This window comes from Dermacentor silvarum, chromosome 6, assembly GCF_013339745.2.
Source record: "Dermacentor silvarum isolate Dsil-2018 chromosome 6, BIME_Dsil_1.4, whole genome shotgun sequence".
NCBI lineage: Eukaryota > Metazoa > Arthropoda > Arachnida > Ixodida > Ixodidae > Dermacentor > Dermacentor silvarum.
Genome location: NC_051159.1, coordinates 143912744 through 143928077, shown reverse-complemented (window position 1 = coordinate 143928077; position 15334 = coordinate 143912744). Strand labels below are relative to the sequence as shown.

The 15334-nt window shown below is 47.6% G+C and overlaps 1 protein-coding gene across 1 annotated transcript in view; it reads left to right on the top strand.

Annotated features, from left to right (window-relative positions):
- The window catches only part of LOC119456938 (thrombospondin type-1 domain-containing protein 7A-like), a 197922-nt gene that overhangs the window by 24541 nt on the left and 158047 nt on the right, over positions 1-15334 (top strand). The window contains exons 8-14 of the mRNA XM_037718757.2: positions 1698-1940; positions 4240-4485; positions 6318-6497; positions 7337-7515; positions 11336-11472; positions 12747-12897; positions 14684-14938. Coding sequence (XP_037574685.1) covers positions 1698-1940; positions 4240-4485; positions 6318-6497; positions 7337-7515; positions 11336-11472; positions 12747-12897; positions 14684-14938 — 1391 coding nt within the window. The remainder of the gene's footprint in view (positions 1-1697; positions 1941-4239; positions 4486-6317; positions 6498-7336; positions 7516-11335; positions 11473-12746; positions 12898-14683; positions 14939-15334) is intronic.

Here is a 15334-nt window from a genome sequence, read left to right as displayed (position 1 = left end):
CAAAACGCTGGCTACGTGACGAACGGCTAAACGCACTAAACGCCGTTGTCTACACTGTTAGGAGAAAGGCGGGCGAGAGCAATGGCGAGAGCCCAGAGGTGGCCCAGAGAGAGTCGGCGGCAGAGCCCGGCAGAGCGGGCACGCACACGCACAGTCTAGGGTGCCTCGATGCCCTCCTCGCCCACCGCTCCCCTTCCACTGGGAAATCGCGTTTGCTCGCCGCCGTGCGTTCGCTCCCCGTGAAAGCACGCGTCCCTCGCCCTCGCGCGCTTTCACTCGCACATACAGCATACGGCCAATGAGAGTTTTTTAAAGACGATAGTCTTTCTTGGGGAACTTAAACGCTGAAAATTTGGTCTGTCTGTCTGTCTGTCTGTCTTTCTGTTTGTCTGTCTGTCAACCGATTCAGCCACCCGGCCAAAGTTGGACCACTTGCTTACCGCCCACACTACTTAAACTGGTACGGCTGTTCATACTTGTAAACGTTATCGATCTAAAAGTAAATATTACGCATATCTGAGGCGCAACATCACTAGGTAAGTATTAGGAGGTGTGTTCCTTTAATAGAAAATACATAGATACGTAACTCTAAAGACCCTAGTTTCTTAAGCTGCGCTGAAAATGCCATGCTATGCGCGCCGACGAACGACGTCTGCCACGAAGGGAGGGAACCCTCTGCACAAGCTCGTGTTTCCCCGACTGCGCGCCGACGAGCGCCCTCTGCCATGGAGGAAGGACACCCTCTGCACAAGCTCATGTTTCCCGATGTATTGCCAGATGGCGTCCATGTCTCACGCAGCGCCTCCTCAATTTTATCAATGCCAGCCAGATGCGGCCGATTCCGCCTCCTCAATTTTATCAATGCCAGCCAGATGCGGCCGATTCAACATAAAGGAAGCGCTGTCTGAGGCAGGGCAAAACATAAATGGCCGCTTGATGAAATATACAACCCACTCTACAAGACATGCCCAGACAACGCAGGGAAAAGACCGACGACCAAATTGCAGCGGAGAAGCGCCGGCGTGCTGACGCTCGTCGTCTCAAGCGTGCCCAGGAAACGTCCGAGCAACGAGCCGAGTGGCTAGCGCAAGATCGTGAGTCGAGGCGCACCCGGAGGCAACAGGACACAGACCAGGTGCGCGACGCGCGAATCGTCAGCGACCGAGAGGCTAAGCGAGCGTACCGGGCGGCAGAAGAGACGCCCGAAGCTCGTGCCGAACGGTTAATCAAGGGCCGCCAGGCACAACGGAAACGCCGGGAAACAGAAACTCCAAACAAACCTCCATTGCATTTATCATGCCAGGACGGAAATGGTACGAGAACAGCATCACGGGTGGCCGCGGATCAGACCAGCACTCATGTAGTACGGCCGGCAGAAGACTATCGTCTTTCGACGACATTTGCAGCGAAGCACGCAGATACGCGGCCATTTTTCTATTGCCGGAAGCGACGATCGAAAGGTGTGCCCTTGACAGCTTCGCTGTCATAATAAAAATAATAAATGCTTTATTCCCCCACCACCCTTTAACAGAACAAGCAGTCACGAGCAAAGAGAGGACACAAGTTGCGTAGACATTCTTTATTACAAGCAATTAGGTTCCCTATCCGTTCTTCTGTTACACAAATATGCGCACTTTGGTCAGTAACACAGGGCTCACGTTCGCTTTCCAATCCCCGGAACGTCTTCGCGCAAGCAGGGGCTGAGCCTGTGCTGGTGCGCGAGCGGTTCGTGCTTCGGCGTGAGACTCCGGGAGGTCAACCGTGCCCTTGGCAGAGCCTTCGCGAAGTGAGGCTCTGTCACTCTACCGACGGTGAGCCCTGGTGCCTGCTGGGACGCAACTCGCAGCAGGGTCGGGGTCCCTACCGCTGGAGCACGTCGCCATGGTCACAGTGCGTCTTTGCTCCGGACGCCCGTTGCGGAAGCGGACACCAAGTGCGCAGTGAGTCATTGCCCTTGCCGTGCAAACAAAATCGGAATGATTAAAACGGCTCTAAGTAAGTATCGAATACGTGCGTGCGACAGAGATACCCAGGGGCAGTACTCTCGATTGTTCACTTTCAAGAACGTCCACCGCTACCAATTTCATGTCAGTAATGAGGTAAGAATTACAAGAGATGCATATACATGTGCATTAATTGAAGAAGACAGCGGAAAAAGATTTGGCGTAACAAATGGCACACCTCCAATCATAGTTCTTTTTACGTCACATAGTTCGTGAGCTGATTGGCCGGATGCCCGTGGCGCCCCTGATAGACAGTGGTGGACGGCATGCCACTCTAAAGTGAAGGCACCAACGAAAGTGATCGATCGAGAGTACGGTCTCAGATGGACGACAGGTGGTTCAGGCAATAAACTCTTCTTATTTTTTGTTTTGTGTGATGTGCTCTGACGCATACTTCCCGCGGTATTAATCTTAACTGGCGAGTGATATCTCCTTCGCAGGCCTTCGTGGACATTCACTGTGGTGCTGCTTCTTGTAGATGGTTTTTCAGCACAGCTAGTCGTAATTCCTGATGCTAGTCGTTCTGAATTGCTGGACGGCAGTTTTGGAAATGTACAAATTATTGTGGAAAATGTGTTCCCAAGAGGAGGTAGGCGAGAATACGAGCAAGGTACAGATGCAGCGGAAAAAGATTACCACAAGTGAGTGATCTCCCGAGCACGCGACGCTGTTGTATTCTATCAAGCCGAAAACGAGAGTGCCAAGCACCCCTTCTTTGAAGCATGAATCATGTGGCACCTTATATACCAGTATGCACGGAAACAAGAGCGCTGCGTACCGCAATTTCCCTGCTCCGGCCATCGGCCACTTGTGCTAATATTTTTCCGCCGCAGCTGTACAGTCATCGCACCAACAGGCCCGAACCTAGTACTACAGCGATGCTTGTGCCGCATACACGAACAATGACAACACTGAGAGCCAGCTTCAGCGGATATTTTCCTTTCACATATATTTTCTTCTTTGGTGGTCATTGGCGGATAGCAGTATACGTCATAACGACAGCGAAACTGGTCTGTGCATTGGGTTTTGTGCTGCCATTAGAAAAAAAAAAAAGCTCACGTTAGAAATTCACTATGCCCATGCCTTATGGCGTCATATTAGGCAAAAAAAAAATTGAGAAGCTGATTTCTACATCATCCAATAATATGCAAGCCTGCATTCGATGTTTCTTCTATAACCCGCCCAGGAACAACCAACAAAGAGAGGCATGAAAACGTTTGTGTAGAACTGGAAAAGTGGTTGGTGAGTGGGAGTGTGTTGTCGTTAAAGAGTACGTTCTGTTCCACCTCTCAGAGACCAAAGAAGGTGTTAAAGAGAGCATTTATTTATTTTTTTCGTTGTTCCTTTCTTATGCTGCACTGTACTCGCGCCTACGGTGACTGCCTCAACTTAATTTATTCCCTTTTATCTTCACACAATCGCGCTCGCCTTCTTTCCGTCGTCGTCTATAAATCAGTGCGCCTCATTTACTCGCGTTACACTTTGCAATGATAGTGCAGGATGTCATCACCAGAGCGCTTCTACGTTGTTGTTGTTTTCTTGGCAACAGGCGATTTTTCAACACAAATGTGCTAGTATAATAGTCAAGACAACATGCGATGATTGTACAATGCAGCGCGCTTCCTAAATATGCCCTCCTTGGCAGCTTTATTTAGACAGACATCTTTCATATAGCTTAAGGTATTACAGTTTCTGTGTTTTGTCTTGTTTTATAATATTGTCACGACTAAAGAAGACAATGAAAGGAGGGACACGAGCGCAAGCATCTCTCTCTCCGAAGATGATAGAGTTGGCGCGGACAATTATTGGTGGGCCTTGAATTCATCTTCCTTTTTTCTTTCTTTTTATCTTTTTCAAATTTTTAAATCCATTTTCTCCAAACCACCCAATTCTTGGCCGATCCCCCACGGTGGGTATGTGCCATTTGTACTGTGGACCATCATCATCATCATCATCATCATCATCATCATCATCATCATCATCATCATCATCCACCACCACCACCACCACCACCACCACCACCATCATCACCATCCCCATCACCACCACCTTGAATATAGAGCCTGCGTTTGTTGTCGCACCACCGTCGTTCTGTGTGCCGTTCTTCGCATCTTGCGACAATATACGAAGCTCCACGTGTTCTGGCGGCTGTAGCCTGATGCCGAACAATGCTCAACTTCTGTGAGTGGTAAAGGCATTTGTGAGCTCCTAAATGTACATAATTTTTGCGTTTCAGATGTGACGTGCGTGGACTCTAACAACATTCCCGTGGAACCAGCGTTGTGCATCAACCTGACCAGCGTGGTGGTTAGCTCGCGTGCGCCGGTACTCTCGGCACCCCCTGCGCACCGGGCATGCCGCGTTCGCTGCCACGACCAGTGTGCGGTGTCAGAATGGTCGCCGTGGTCACCGTGCCCTCAGGGGGACAACACTAACGCCTGTGACAAAGACGCTGTCAGCCGCAGAACTCGACAGTTCATTGGTGAGTAGCCTTGCTTAAAGAGGAGAGTGTTGGCGAAGTCGGCACCTGGTTTAAATGTAACACCAACTTACAAATGCGACGAAAAAAAAAAGTCGCAGTTTCGCCCGGAAGGCGAAGCATCGATTGCGATAGCAAATTAATAGACAGCTATACCAAGTAAGAATAGTATTATTATCGGCCGTGTATACTTGTAAACATAGGCTTACTAACCAAATTAACTAGCATGGTGTCACGCGCGCACAAGCAAACGTGAACATATCTCACTCGATGACCGCAGATACTCGCTGTCAAAACGTTGAAGTGAGGACGCGCGGCAGCAGCAGCGAGTGAATTGACCTTCGTGATATCTCTCGCTTCAACTCCAACTAAGCCGCGAGAACACAGCCCACAGCGGACTCTTTTCCCGTCGCAGTGGCTTTCAAGATAGAGTGGCCTCTGCGGCCCCGAGCGGGCGCAGCAGCAGTCGCCGGAGTACAACGCCCCTGCCCCGGAGCCTTGCACGCGACGGAACACAGCGCGCTTCCTTTCACTCGCACATACAGCATACGGCGCGCGGCGACGATGTTATCGCCCTTGGACTTTATACGGAACCTCACGGTCACGGCGATGGCAGAAATGCGCTTAGAGTGTCCATATATATTGTTATCGCAATAAAAAAAATGTCACAGTTTCGCCCTAAGGGCGAAGCAATGAATGCGATAGCAACACAGCAATGTCATACGAAGTAAGGTGAGCGGCTTTGGTAGCAATATGAATTGTAGTAAGCATGAGCTGATTAAGTAAGCAGGTGTGCTGCGGCGTAAGTAGACCGACATGAAGAGAGACTCGATGACCACGAGAAGGCGCGTGTGAAACGGTGGTGTTGATGAGAAGCGCTTACCGTGGGCAGCGCGTGCGAAGGGACACACCTGTAGCGCTGCACTGCCGATCTGGGCAGCATTGCATGTGTAGCGTGCGTTGGAAAATGTGGCCCGACTATTACTAACTGAATGAACAAGCGTGGTGTGAGCGCGCACAAACAAACATGAATAGATCACACTGAATGACTGCAGCCAACGACTGTCAGAACGCTGGCAGCGAGCGCATACGCCGCGCAGCGGGCGAAGGTACGTGCGGTCTATCGCTTCAACGGAAACTGAGCGGCGAATGCACGGCGCATAAAGGTCAGAGCCATGTGGAGATAAGAGACTGTGCGGGCGAGCGAGCGACGAGCGCGGTTGTTGGCAGAGTAGAAGTGCGCCCCCCCCCCCCCCCCCCCTGCTCCCTCCGGCGCTGGCTTCCCGCTTCCTTGCTTGCGCGTGGGTGATTGAGTGCGTTCGCTCTCCGTGATAGCGCGCGTCCTCGCACGCTTCCGCTCGGGCATACGGCGCGCGGCGAAGATTTTATCTATAGGGAACCTCACGGCGACGGCGACGACGACGGCAGAAATCCGGTTGAAGTGTCCATATAATTGCTATCGCAATAAAACAGCGGACAAATTAAATCGGAGCGGTGGGCTGGGGGCAAAATAATGCGACTGCCAGCCTAGCGTCTCAAGCGTTGTTCGGTTACTGGATACGAATGCTCCTATGTAACGAGATGAATCACCTAGGAGGTGTTGCGTGCTCCCTAGCGAGAACATAACGCAATAGGCTGAAGTAAATGTGTTGAAGATATTTCATTCCTACTGCTATCGCTGCTGAAATGCCATGGCTACAACTATTTTAATCGGAAATGCTCGCCCGAAAATTTCTTGTTTTTACTGCTATGCCCTATGACGGGTTTTAGAAATAGCTGTTTCCCTCACGACCCATGTGTGTCCAACTTGCAATTTTGTCAAAATTTTCTTCTAGGTGTGTCGAGCCCAAATTGCCTTGTGAGTCTCTCCGAAGAACAACCATGTCCACCGAGGCAAACTGTGAAAGTGATAAACGCACCTTGGAGTGACTGCATCCTCCATGGAGAGGCATCGTGCGGCACTGGCTTTCGTTTGCGAATGACGTCGGCAAGCGCACACGCATGCGGATCTACGGGTATGTATCTCATGTGTATGCGTGGGTCTCATAGCGAAACATTCAGGTTGCTATTCAACGGGAAGCACCGCTAGATTACACAACTGGCACTTTTCGTGTCATCACCTGCGCCCTCTCTACCTATCCTGCGCACGATATAATCTGTGCAAGTCGGCAGAATGAAAATCAAACAAGTCTGTGTAGCACTTCAGTGCTCGACGTATGAGCGTTAATTGACAACACTATCAATCAGACACACAAATTATCTACCAAATGATAATTGCGAAGGGGTGTATATGTGCTAGGTTTTGGAGCTGTTCACTAGATGTTGTCAAAAACTTAAGCGATCTTTTTCTCCATTGATCGTACATACCTTTGACTAAACGTGGATATGCACTGTAAGGGGGGAGGGGGGGGGGCAACCTATGAGAAGTCCTAGTACAATAATGCCTCTCCACTCTTTCTGCTGCACCGCTCCATGTTGCACGAGACCATGATAAATTAACAGCAAAGTGAAAGAAGTTATGCGGTACTTGGAGGCAGGGGAAAAATAGATGGTCCATGTTACTTTTCCTTGCATTCCCTGTAAAAATTATGTTCTTATATTACGAAATGTTCCTTTTCGGTGTCTGCTGCTTTAATTTGTCCTTGTGTTATTTTCACTTTCTGTGTGTTCATCACTTTCAGTATGGGTAAACTCACTGGTGGGTATCAGGCCCACAAAAACAAGTTAATTTGTGTGTTCTTCGAAATGAGTTATGTCGTTCTTTATGAAAAGCTCAACTTACTCGCTGTCAGTGATCCGTATAGCTGCTTGAAACTCGCGCGTTTCCTCGCCATTTTTTAACACTGTTTACCAGGCTTCGAGAATGTTACCTGCAAGGAGGCCTGTCCCGTAGACTGCGTCATGGGCGAGTGGTCCCCGTGGTCGCGATGCGATGCCGTTTGCGGAGGAGGCACCCGCACGCGCACTCGCAGGGTTGTCCGCTGGCACCAGCACGGAGGAAGACCCTGCCCTGTCGCTGCTCCGAACGACATGGTGAGCGCCATTTCTTCGTTGCCTCTTCCAAAAAGCCCAGTTTATCATTTGATCTGTTCTACTCTCAGACAATTTTTCTGCCACAATGAAGCGAAAGCTACAGGGATATATTTTCTGCACAAGTGCCATTGCATCAAGTAGTCTTACAGAGCTCGGCAGCCACTTTCAGTTTCTTTGAAAAGATACGGGAATCAGCGTAGCTTCCACGTGCGATGGTTTCGTAATTTCCCAATCGCGGGAGATAAAAGCAGAAAAATAAGTCAACTTTAACCCTCAGTGGTATGTTTTGTCTTGTTCTGCTGTTGTAGAGACGTATCAGTTTTCTTTTCCCCTGTTCAAGTTAGCGCGGGTGAAAATGGGGGACATTTTTGAGGGCCACAGGAAAGTTGTTCGACAGTATATCTGTGGCATGGGGGTAGGAGGAGGAGCAGGAAAGACGTCTGGCAGATGGCTATGCCCGATGTATCTGACGCAGATGGATTTGATCAATCTAATCAAAATGCTCGTTAGCTTACATAGATGAGGTTATATGAAAAACGTAACCACTACTCCCACCACAAGCGCATGAACTTGTATATTGGTTGTCGACCACCTTGCAAGCAAGACGTTAGCTTGAGAAACGTCGGCGTTGTTGTGACCGGTGGTCCATGGATGTGAGATATCTATTCACCGTGGAGGAGTAAGGGAACGTGGGGCTGGGCCCGACATTCAAGACATTTAAAACACACATGTTTATATTACATGATGTACAAGAGCATTGGGAGAAATACTGAAGAGGTTCGCGTTCAAGTTCAAGCAGTCGATCTAGAGCTCTCTCAGCCAGCGTCCGTGTGCTCTTTTCAACACCTCCACCGTCCTTGTCCAGTCGCCTTCCCCCAATCCGGCGTCAGGAGACGAATGACATCATGCCACGCCAATCTGGAGGTTCGCGGCGCTGTTCCTCCGGGAGGAGCTTTGCCCAAAACACACGGACGTCACTGTGCACGGACAGGTAAAGAGGTGCACACTGACCCCGTCTCCAGCGCGCACGTGGCAATTTGCGTGGATGACAGGTGATGTGAAGGAATGTCCCCTCCTGGCATATCTCTGGTTGAACCACTCCTGGCAGAGCGCAACTGCTGGCCATGAGTCATCACGGTCGGGGATGGCTCGGACTGGGTGTTCGGCTCGTTCACCATTATCGCCTTCTCCGTGAGCGACTGTTTTCGCTGGGTAAACGGCTGATCACAACAGTGTGTACACTTTGAATGATGAAATTATAAGTTGTGCCCGCAGATTGCATATTTTTTTTTTAGGTTTCTGCGGCCATCGCTTTTCTTACTCGTCACAGGCACTAGCAAACTTATGCGCTTGAAGTCATAACTTATAAGTAATTGCATGCAAATACATTTCAAGGGCATGCTGTACACATGTGTTCTAAAAACATATGCATATAGGCGGAGTCTTCTTTGAGCTGAAATTGCTTGCGAAAAAGTACCGTGTGCTCTCAATGACTGCAAATAAACAGACAAGCGCAACGACTTTATATACATTAGGTGTCACGCACTTACCAGAGTGATATGTGGCCGGTGGCCTAAACTTAAAAGGTGGTCGTAATAAGTAGATAATAGTAACCTCCCTGTCAGCTTCATTTTTTTAAACCTCTGCAGAACAGTACAGTGTCTATGTGATGTAGAAAAAATGTCGCAGTTTTGCCCGAAATGCGAAGCATCAATTGCGATAGCAAATTAGTAGAGAGCTATTCGGAGTAGGGATAGTAGTTTTATCGGCGGCATAAACTTGAACACATTCGCTTACTAACTAAATTAACAAGCGTGCTGTCAGCGCGCACAAGCAAACGTGAATAGATCACACTCGATGACCGCAGACAATCATTGTTAAAACGCTGGCAGCAAGCACAGCCGCTGCAGCAAGCGAAGGTTCGTGCGGTCTATCGCTTCAACGGAAACTGAGCGGCGAATGCACAGTGCATACAAAGGTCAGAGCCGTGTGGAGATCGCTTTCAAGATACGGTACGGGAGACCACCACAGCTGGGCAAAGTACAATCGCCTGCGCCCGGTTGTAAGATACGCATTTGGTGCCGCAGTACAGCGTCGCTCCCCCTCCCCCCCTCCCTCCCAAACCCCAACGGCCTTTCGCGCGACGGAAGTAGCGTTTGCTCTCCGCCGTGAGTTCGCTCTCCGTGATAGCGCGCGCTTTTACTTGCACGTACGGCGCGCGGCGGCGATTTTATCGCCCGTGAACTTTATAGGGAACCTCGCCGACGGCAGAAATCCGCTTGAAGTGTCCATATAATTGCTATCGCAATAATAGAAAAGGAACAGGGCTATACTTGAAGGCTTCATGACAGATCTTCATGACAGATCACATCTGCCAAGTGATGCTGCACAATGCTTTTAATTCTATAGCATTATAGGCGGACCTAACTATATTTATACGTATCAGTCAGGAGAAAAAGTCACAGGCCTGCGCGGCACACGCAGCACAGTCACAGCGTAAGCTGGTGGAGCGGCTCAAGAGTTGCTCCAATGTGGGCACCACGCACAACAGGGTCTTCGCGGCAGTCTGTTCGCCTCGTTTTGACGAAAACGATCTGAACTGTCCGCTGCGGCTTGTAATGCTCTCTGCCCAGCAGTCTGCTGAGCCCGATCAAGCCTTACAACTGCAACTTACATGTCGGGCACGCTGCGTTTGCAGGCATCTTAACTAGATGGCGCCACCTTACTGGCGGAGGCTGGGGATCGCGCTTTTCTTTTTATTGCACGCCTCGTCTGAATGGCATCTCGTCCTCTGCGCCTGCGCACGATGCGTTTGCAGGCGCCTTAACTAGATGGCACCACCAAACTGGCGAAGGCTCGGATCGACTGCGCCTGCTTTAAAGGCAATTTTTCCGGCGTCCGATAGCAAGCGCTTGCGTGGCTCAGTGGTAGAGCATCTGGCTCCCACGCAGCGGGTGCGGGTTCGATCCCGGCGGGAACCGGGTCCTTTTTTCGCATTTCCAGCGATAGCGGTTACGTTGGCCGGACGCAGTCGGCGGCGGCGGACGTCATCGCAAACCGAAACGGCTATTGGAATGAGCCCCTAACAGCTTACGCTGTAAAACGTCGCCCGATCCCGAAAGCAGTGAAATCTAACGCTGTGTCATTTCAAAGCGCTAGCTCTCACGAATACAAGAAAGTGACACGTGACGGAAATGCCAGATGTTTGAAGGATAAATTTTGGCACGCATGCATGCGTTCGTGCGTGGAGAAAAGCATGCATGCGATAATTGCCTAATGGTTAAAGTATCGGGATGCTGTGCTGGAAGACAGAGGTTAGATCTCACAATCGGTAATGCATTTTTACAGAACATTATAGCGGACCTCAATCACTTTGGAGGTATGTAACAGAAAACTGGAGGTGCGTTAAGCGATTGCGTTACGGTGTGCACGAATTCGCAAAAACATGCGAAGTATACAATCATCACTTTGACAAATGAGGGTATAGGCCGAGTCGTCACAATCACAACAACCTAAGGATGCTACCTCATACTAGTAGTTTTTTTTTTTCGTTCTTATTTAGCTACCGTCAAGTCATGCGTCTCTAATTGCTTTCTCTTTTGAGGCAATCTAGCTGCTCTTGAGGACTGATTGTACGTAAACTCACAGCTCCCATACGAGCAAGTCACTGTGCGTGAAAACATCCATGTACTTGGATTTAGGTGCACGTTAAAGAACCCCAGGTGGGCGAAATTAATCCGGAGGCCCCCACTACGGCGTGCCTCATAATCAGATGGTGGTCTTGGCACGTGAAACCCCATAATTTAATGTTTTGTTGCAGGAAATTCAAACCGGCACATGCCTCATGGACTGCGGGCGCAATATCTGGCTCCCATCGGGTTGGACCCGTTGCCGACCCTTGAACATGAGCAAGAAGCTCCCGTGTGGCGTTGAAGGAGTAAGGACAAGATCAATTCTGTAAGTTTGGTTCGCTGCAGGAAAACCCTTAGAAAGTACCGTTTCTCTCGCTCTCACGTATCAGTCGTCCCGGTTGTAAGGATCAGTGTCATGAGTTACTGAAATTTATGGGCCGCAATTTGGCCAAGCGAATCAAGTATCATGTAAGTAAATGTTACCATCCATCTAACTGCAGTAAAATTCGATAGGACCCATTTCAATATTTGAAAAGAAACAGCACTGTTTCCGCTCAGTCATGAACCAACCAGCCCAAATGCGTACGCTTCATCATTTCAATAAATTCGAAAAGAAACTTAGCAGTTGATCAAAAATTTGTCCTAGTTCCGGTGTCGAGTCCTCTAGCTTCATAACTTGCACTCAACTGAAACTAACTCAGTCATTCCAAACTTTCCATTATTGCAGTTAATAATTAATTCGGCCTCACTCGGTACCGTCTGTGAGCCTTCTGGAGCGCTCAAATTGTAGCACAAATGTCCTAGAAAAACCGCAGTTTCTGGTTCGTTAATCGGTCTACGTAAATTTTTTCTTCAACTGCGAACTTGTTTCTTTTTTCTTGAGCCCGCCGAAGCTGTTTCCTTTGTACGACTTCGTGACATTTAGGTAGGTTACAATGCTTACTTAGCTGTCGTGTGATGTTTTATGAAATGATGTAGAAATGCATTATTCTCAATAAATATTTGTCAGTGACAATTGTTTCTGCAACTGATTAACTCATTGTGCTTAAAATGACCATTGTGCACGTTTGAGTATAAAATATACTGTTTCCTGTTATGTTATGCTATAATTTAATATGGTATACCGTGGTAAGTAGCTTTGTTGCCCTGCATATGCGCCCACGCGGCTAAACACCGGTGTCACAAGTATTCAATTGTTTATCTTGATTCTACTTTGGGCGCTGCTGTCGTGCGTTGGCCACTGATAAAGCATTGAGTACTCAAATAAAAAGTATCTTTACAGCTTGCTTGGCATGGCTACCATCGCGGATCTTCTACAAATTTTGTTATTTAGGCGATAGACGTCATTCCTTCCAGCCTTATAGCCGAAAGGAGAGGTCATGAATGCGTTTTAGGCCTGACAGAATGAAGCGTAACTACCGTAATCAAAGGAACTAGTAGCATAAAGCAGTCAGTGTCGTTAAGCGAGCCGCTCACAGTTGCCTAATATTAAATTGTAACAGCGAAATCCTTTAGTTCTCACGCTGTACGGTACTCTTTCTCTGAACTCCCATACTGGCGGGTAGAAATGATGTCTCTTTCTTCTTGTTGTTACCCCAGGTGCATGTCTGTACTCAACGGTGACCCTTACGAAGAACTGGCCGAAGAGGAATGCGATCCACTGCGGAAGCCTCACGACAACGAAGTGTGCAAATTGCACTGTCCGGGAGAGTGCGTGGTCTCCGAGTGGTCCGAATGGTCATCGTGTTTGGTGAGCCACTTTACTAGCTGCGACTGGTTTATTTGTTGGCGCTCAACATTTACTGCGTAAACATAAAATCATACGCGCCACTTCTCCACTGAAGAACATAGTTTTAAGCTTTACTAGCGTCAAGTGCAATGTAGCCAACTAATGCTAGTCCTGTTTCTAGGAGGCATAGGTTTCCATTCGCATTGTCATAACTGTGAATTGTTGAAAGCTAAACGCAAGTGTAACTACGACATGAAAGTGAAGAATTCTATGGATACATTAGGTATGCGCACGCACATATGGTGCACACTGTCATAAAAAAAAGAACACTCGTAAAAAGCATGAAAAAAAGATTTAAAAAAAAAACTACGTTTCAGGGCCCTTACGGGCTCCTTGTCACGATGGAGCAAAAGTAAAGAACGCCGTCCTTTATTTAAGTGGTGACAAGATTGCGCATGCTCCCTGCGTATAGTTCTGGCATATTTCCACGTGTTCGGTTTAGTGTGCGATCGGTAGATTTTATGCAGAGGGATTCTAGTAAAAGGCGGGAAGATAGTGATATTTCGGTGGCGATGATTTGCGCTGATTTCCAGCCTGCAAGATAGAGTGCGGAGACTGTGAGGCATTATACTTCGTGGAATCCGGAAATTTTAAACAGCGTCTCAGACAATATTAGAATGGCGTGACCAAACGGCATATAGCCTCTAATGCATTGGCCGAACACGTTGCTGACACGGATCCCACCGTAGAATACAAATAAGTGCAAATCGTCTCCACCGAAAAATCACTATATTCCCGTCTTTACTTGTATCCCTCTGTAAGCACTCTACTGATCACACATTAAACTGGACACGTGGCAATACCCAAGAAGTTTATTCAAGAAGCATGCGCAATCTTGTCACTACTTAAACGACGGTATTCTGTACTTTCTTTACATCGGGAACAAGGCACTCGTACGAGTACCGAAACATCCAGGTTATTTTTTAATATTTTTTCTGCTTTTGGCAAGTGTTCGTTTTTGCTTACAATGTTCGCTCCTCGCCAGAGCATGTTTCGACGAACCGTTGATTATATGGTACGCATGCGCTATGCTCCAATCATTATCAATTCCAAAGCGGTCATTGCTTTACGGATTGCTTCGTAAGTACTGGACATAAATAAACCAAAAACATTTTCCAGCCCGCAGGGTGTCCCACGTAACTTGCGCCAAAAGTTCAAAATATGTGAGTGCCACGTAGCTGGACAGAACCAAGATGAGGTTGTTTGCCAACAGCTTGGAGTAAGTTAGGCTATTTTTTGTATTTCGCCTAATTACATAATATCAACAACAACAACAACAACAACAAAAGCAACAACAACAATAATAATAATAATAAAAATAATAATAATAATAATTTGCTTTATTTCATGAAAATATTACAAATTCAATTTACTGATTCAACATATTATTATTAAATCGTTAACTTCTCAGGTATTATAATCAGAGCAAAATTGTAAATCAGAAGATTGTAGGCCATCATCAAAAATTCTCGATCCATCTCCCTGTTGGCCAATACTTGCTAAATAAAAGTTTTTTCCAAGAATTAAATAAACCCGCAAAACGCAAAGAAGTCCGTGCGGCATTTCTTTGTGGTGTGTAGCGTGCTTTTACAGGTTTCTTTGGGCTTGAAAAAAAAAAAAACATTTACGTAGCACTTATTGAGAAACAGAAAGATGGATCGTAAATTTTTCGCAATGGCCTACAATTTTCTGATTGACAATTTCATCATAAATACTGATCATAACGTTATTCCCTCTCTGTTTCCAGGACCCCACGACGGGAGCTAATATCACCGAGCGAAACCGCACTCGCCGGGTTCTTCGATCACCGAAGCACGGCAGGCACTGTCCGTACCGTCTCGTGGAGACGGACGTCTGTTTGAAGCACCACTGGGAACTGGGAGCGCAAGGTTCTTGTATCGTCAGCGACGGTTCTCCTTGTGGCGGTGGTGTGTCCAAAATGCCACTTTACTGCGTCAGGGACTCGGATGGTTTGCGTGTGGACTACAATTATTGCGATCCGGTAAGCGCGTCTGTAATGAGTTGCTATGCTGTGTGCACATCTATTTTCGTTGATTTCAGGAGTACTAGTTGCACCATGTATTTGCACCTCGATATAACAGAAGACAATCTTTTATCTTATTTCACCAAAAAAGGACGTCTGGTGAAAAAAAAAATGAAATTGGAAAGGCCTACTAAAAGAATGTGTGACCTCACAACATTGCACATCAAGGAAAACATGAACTTGTTCACTTTTATTCTGGCCATACACAATACATTCGTACGCCAAAAAAGGTAATGAAAATTTACTTCAGTATGAATTGATTAGTATAGGGATGAATTATTTGGCAATGGGTTTGCTGAATTATCCACAACTTATATCACACTCCAGAATGTCAAAAACGACTCTGAATTAATT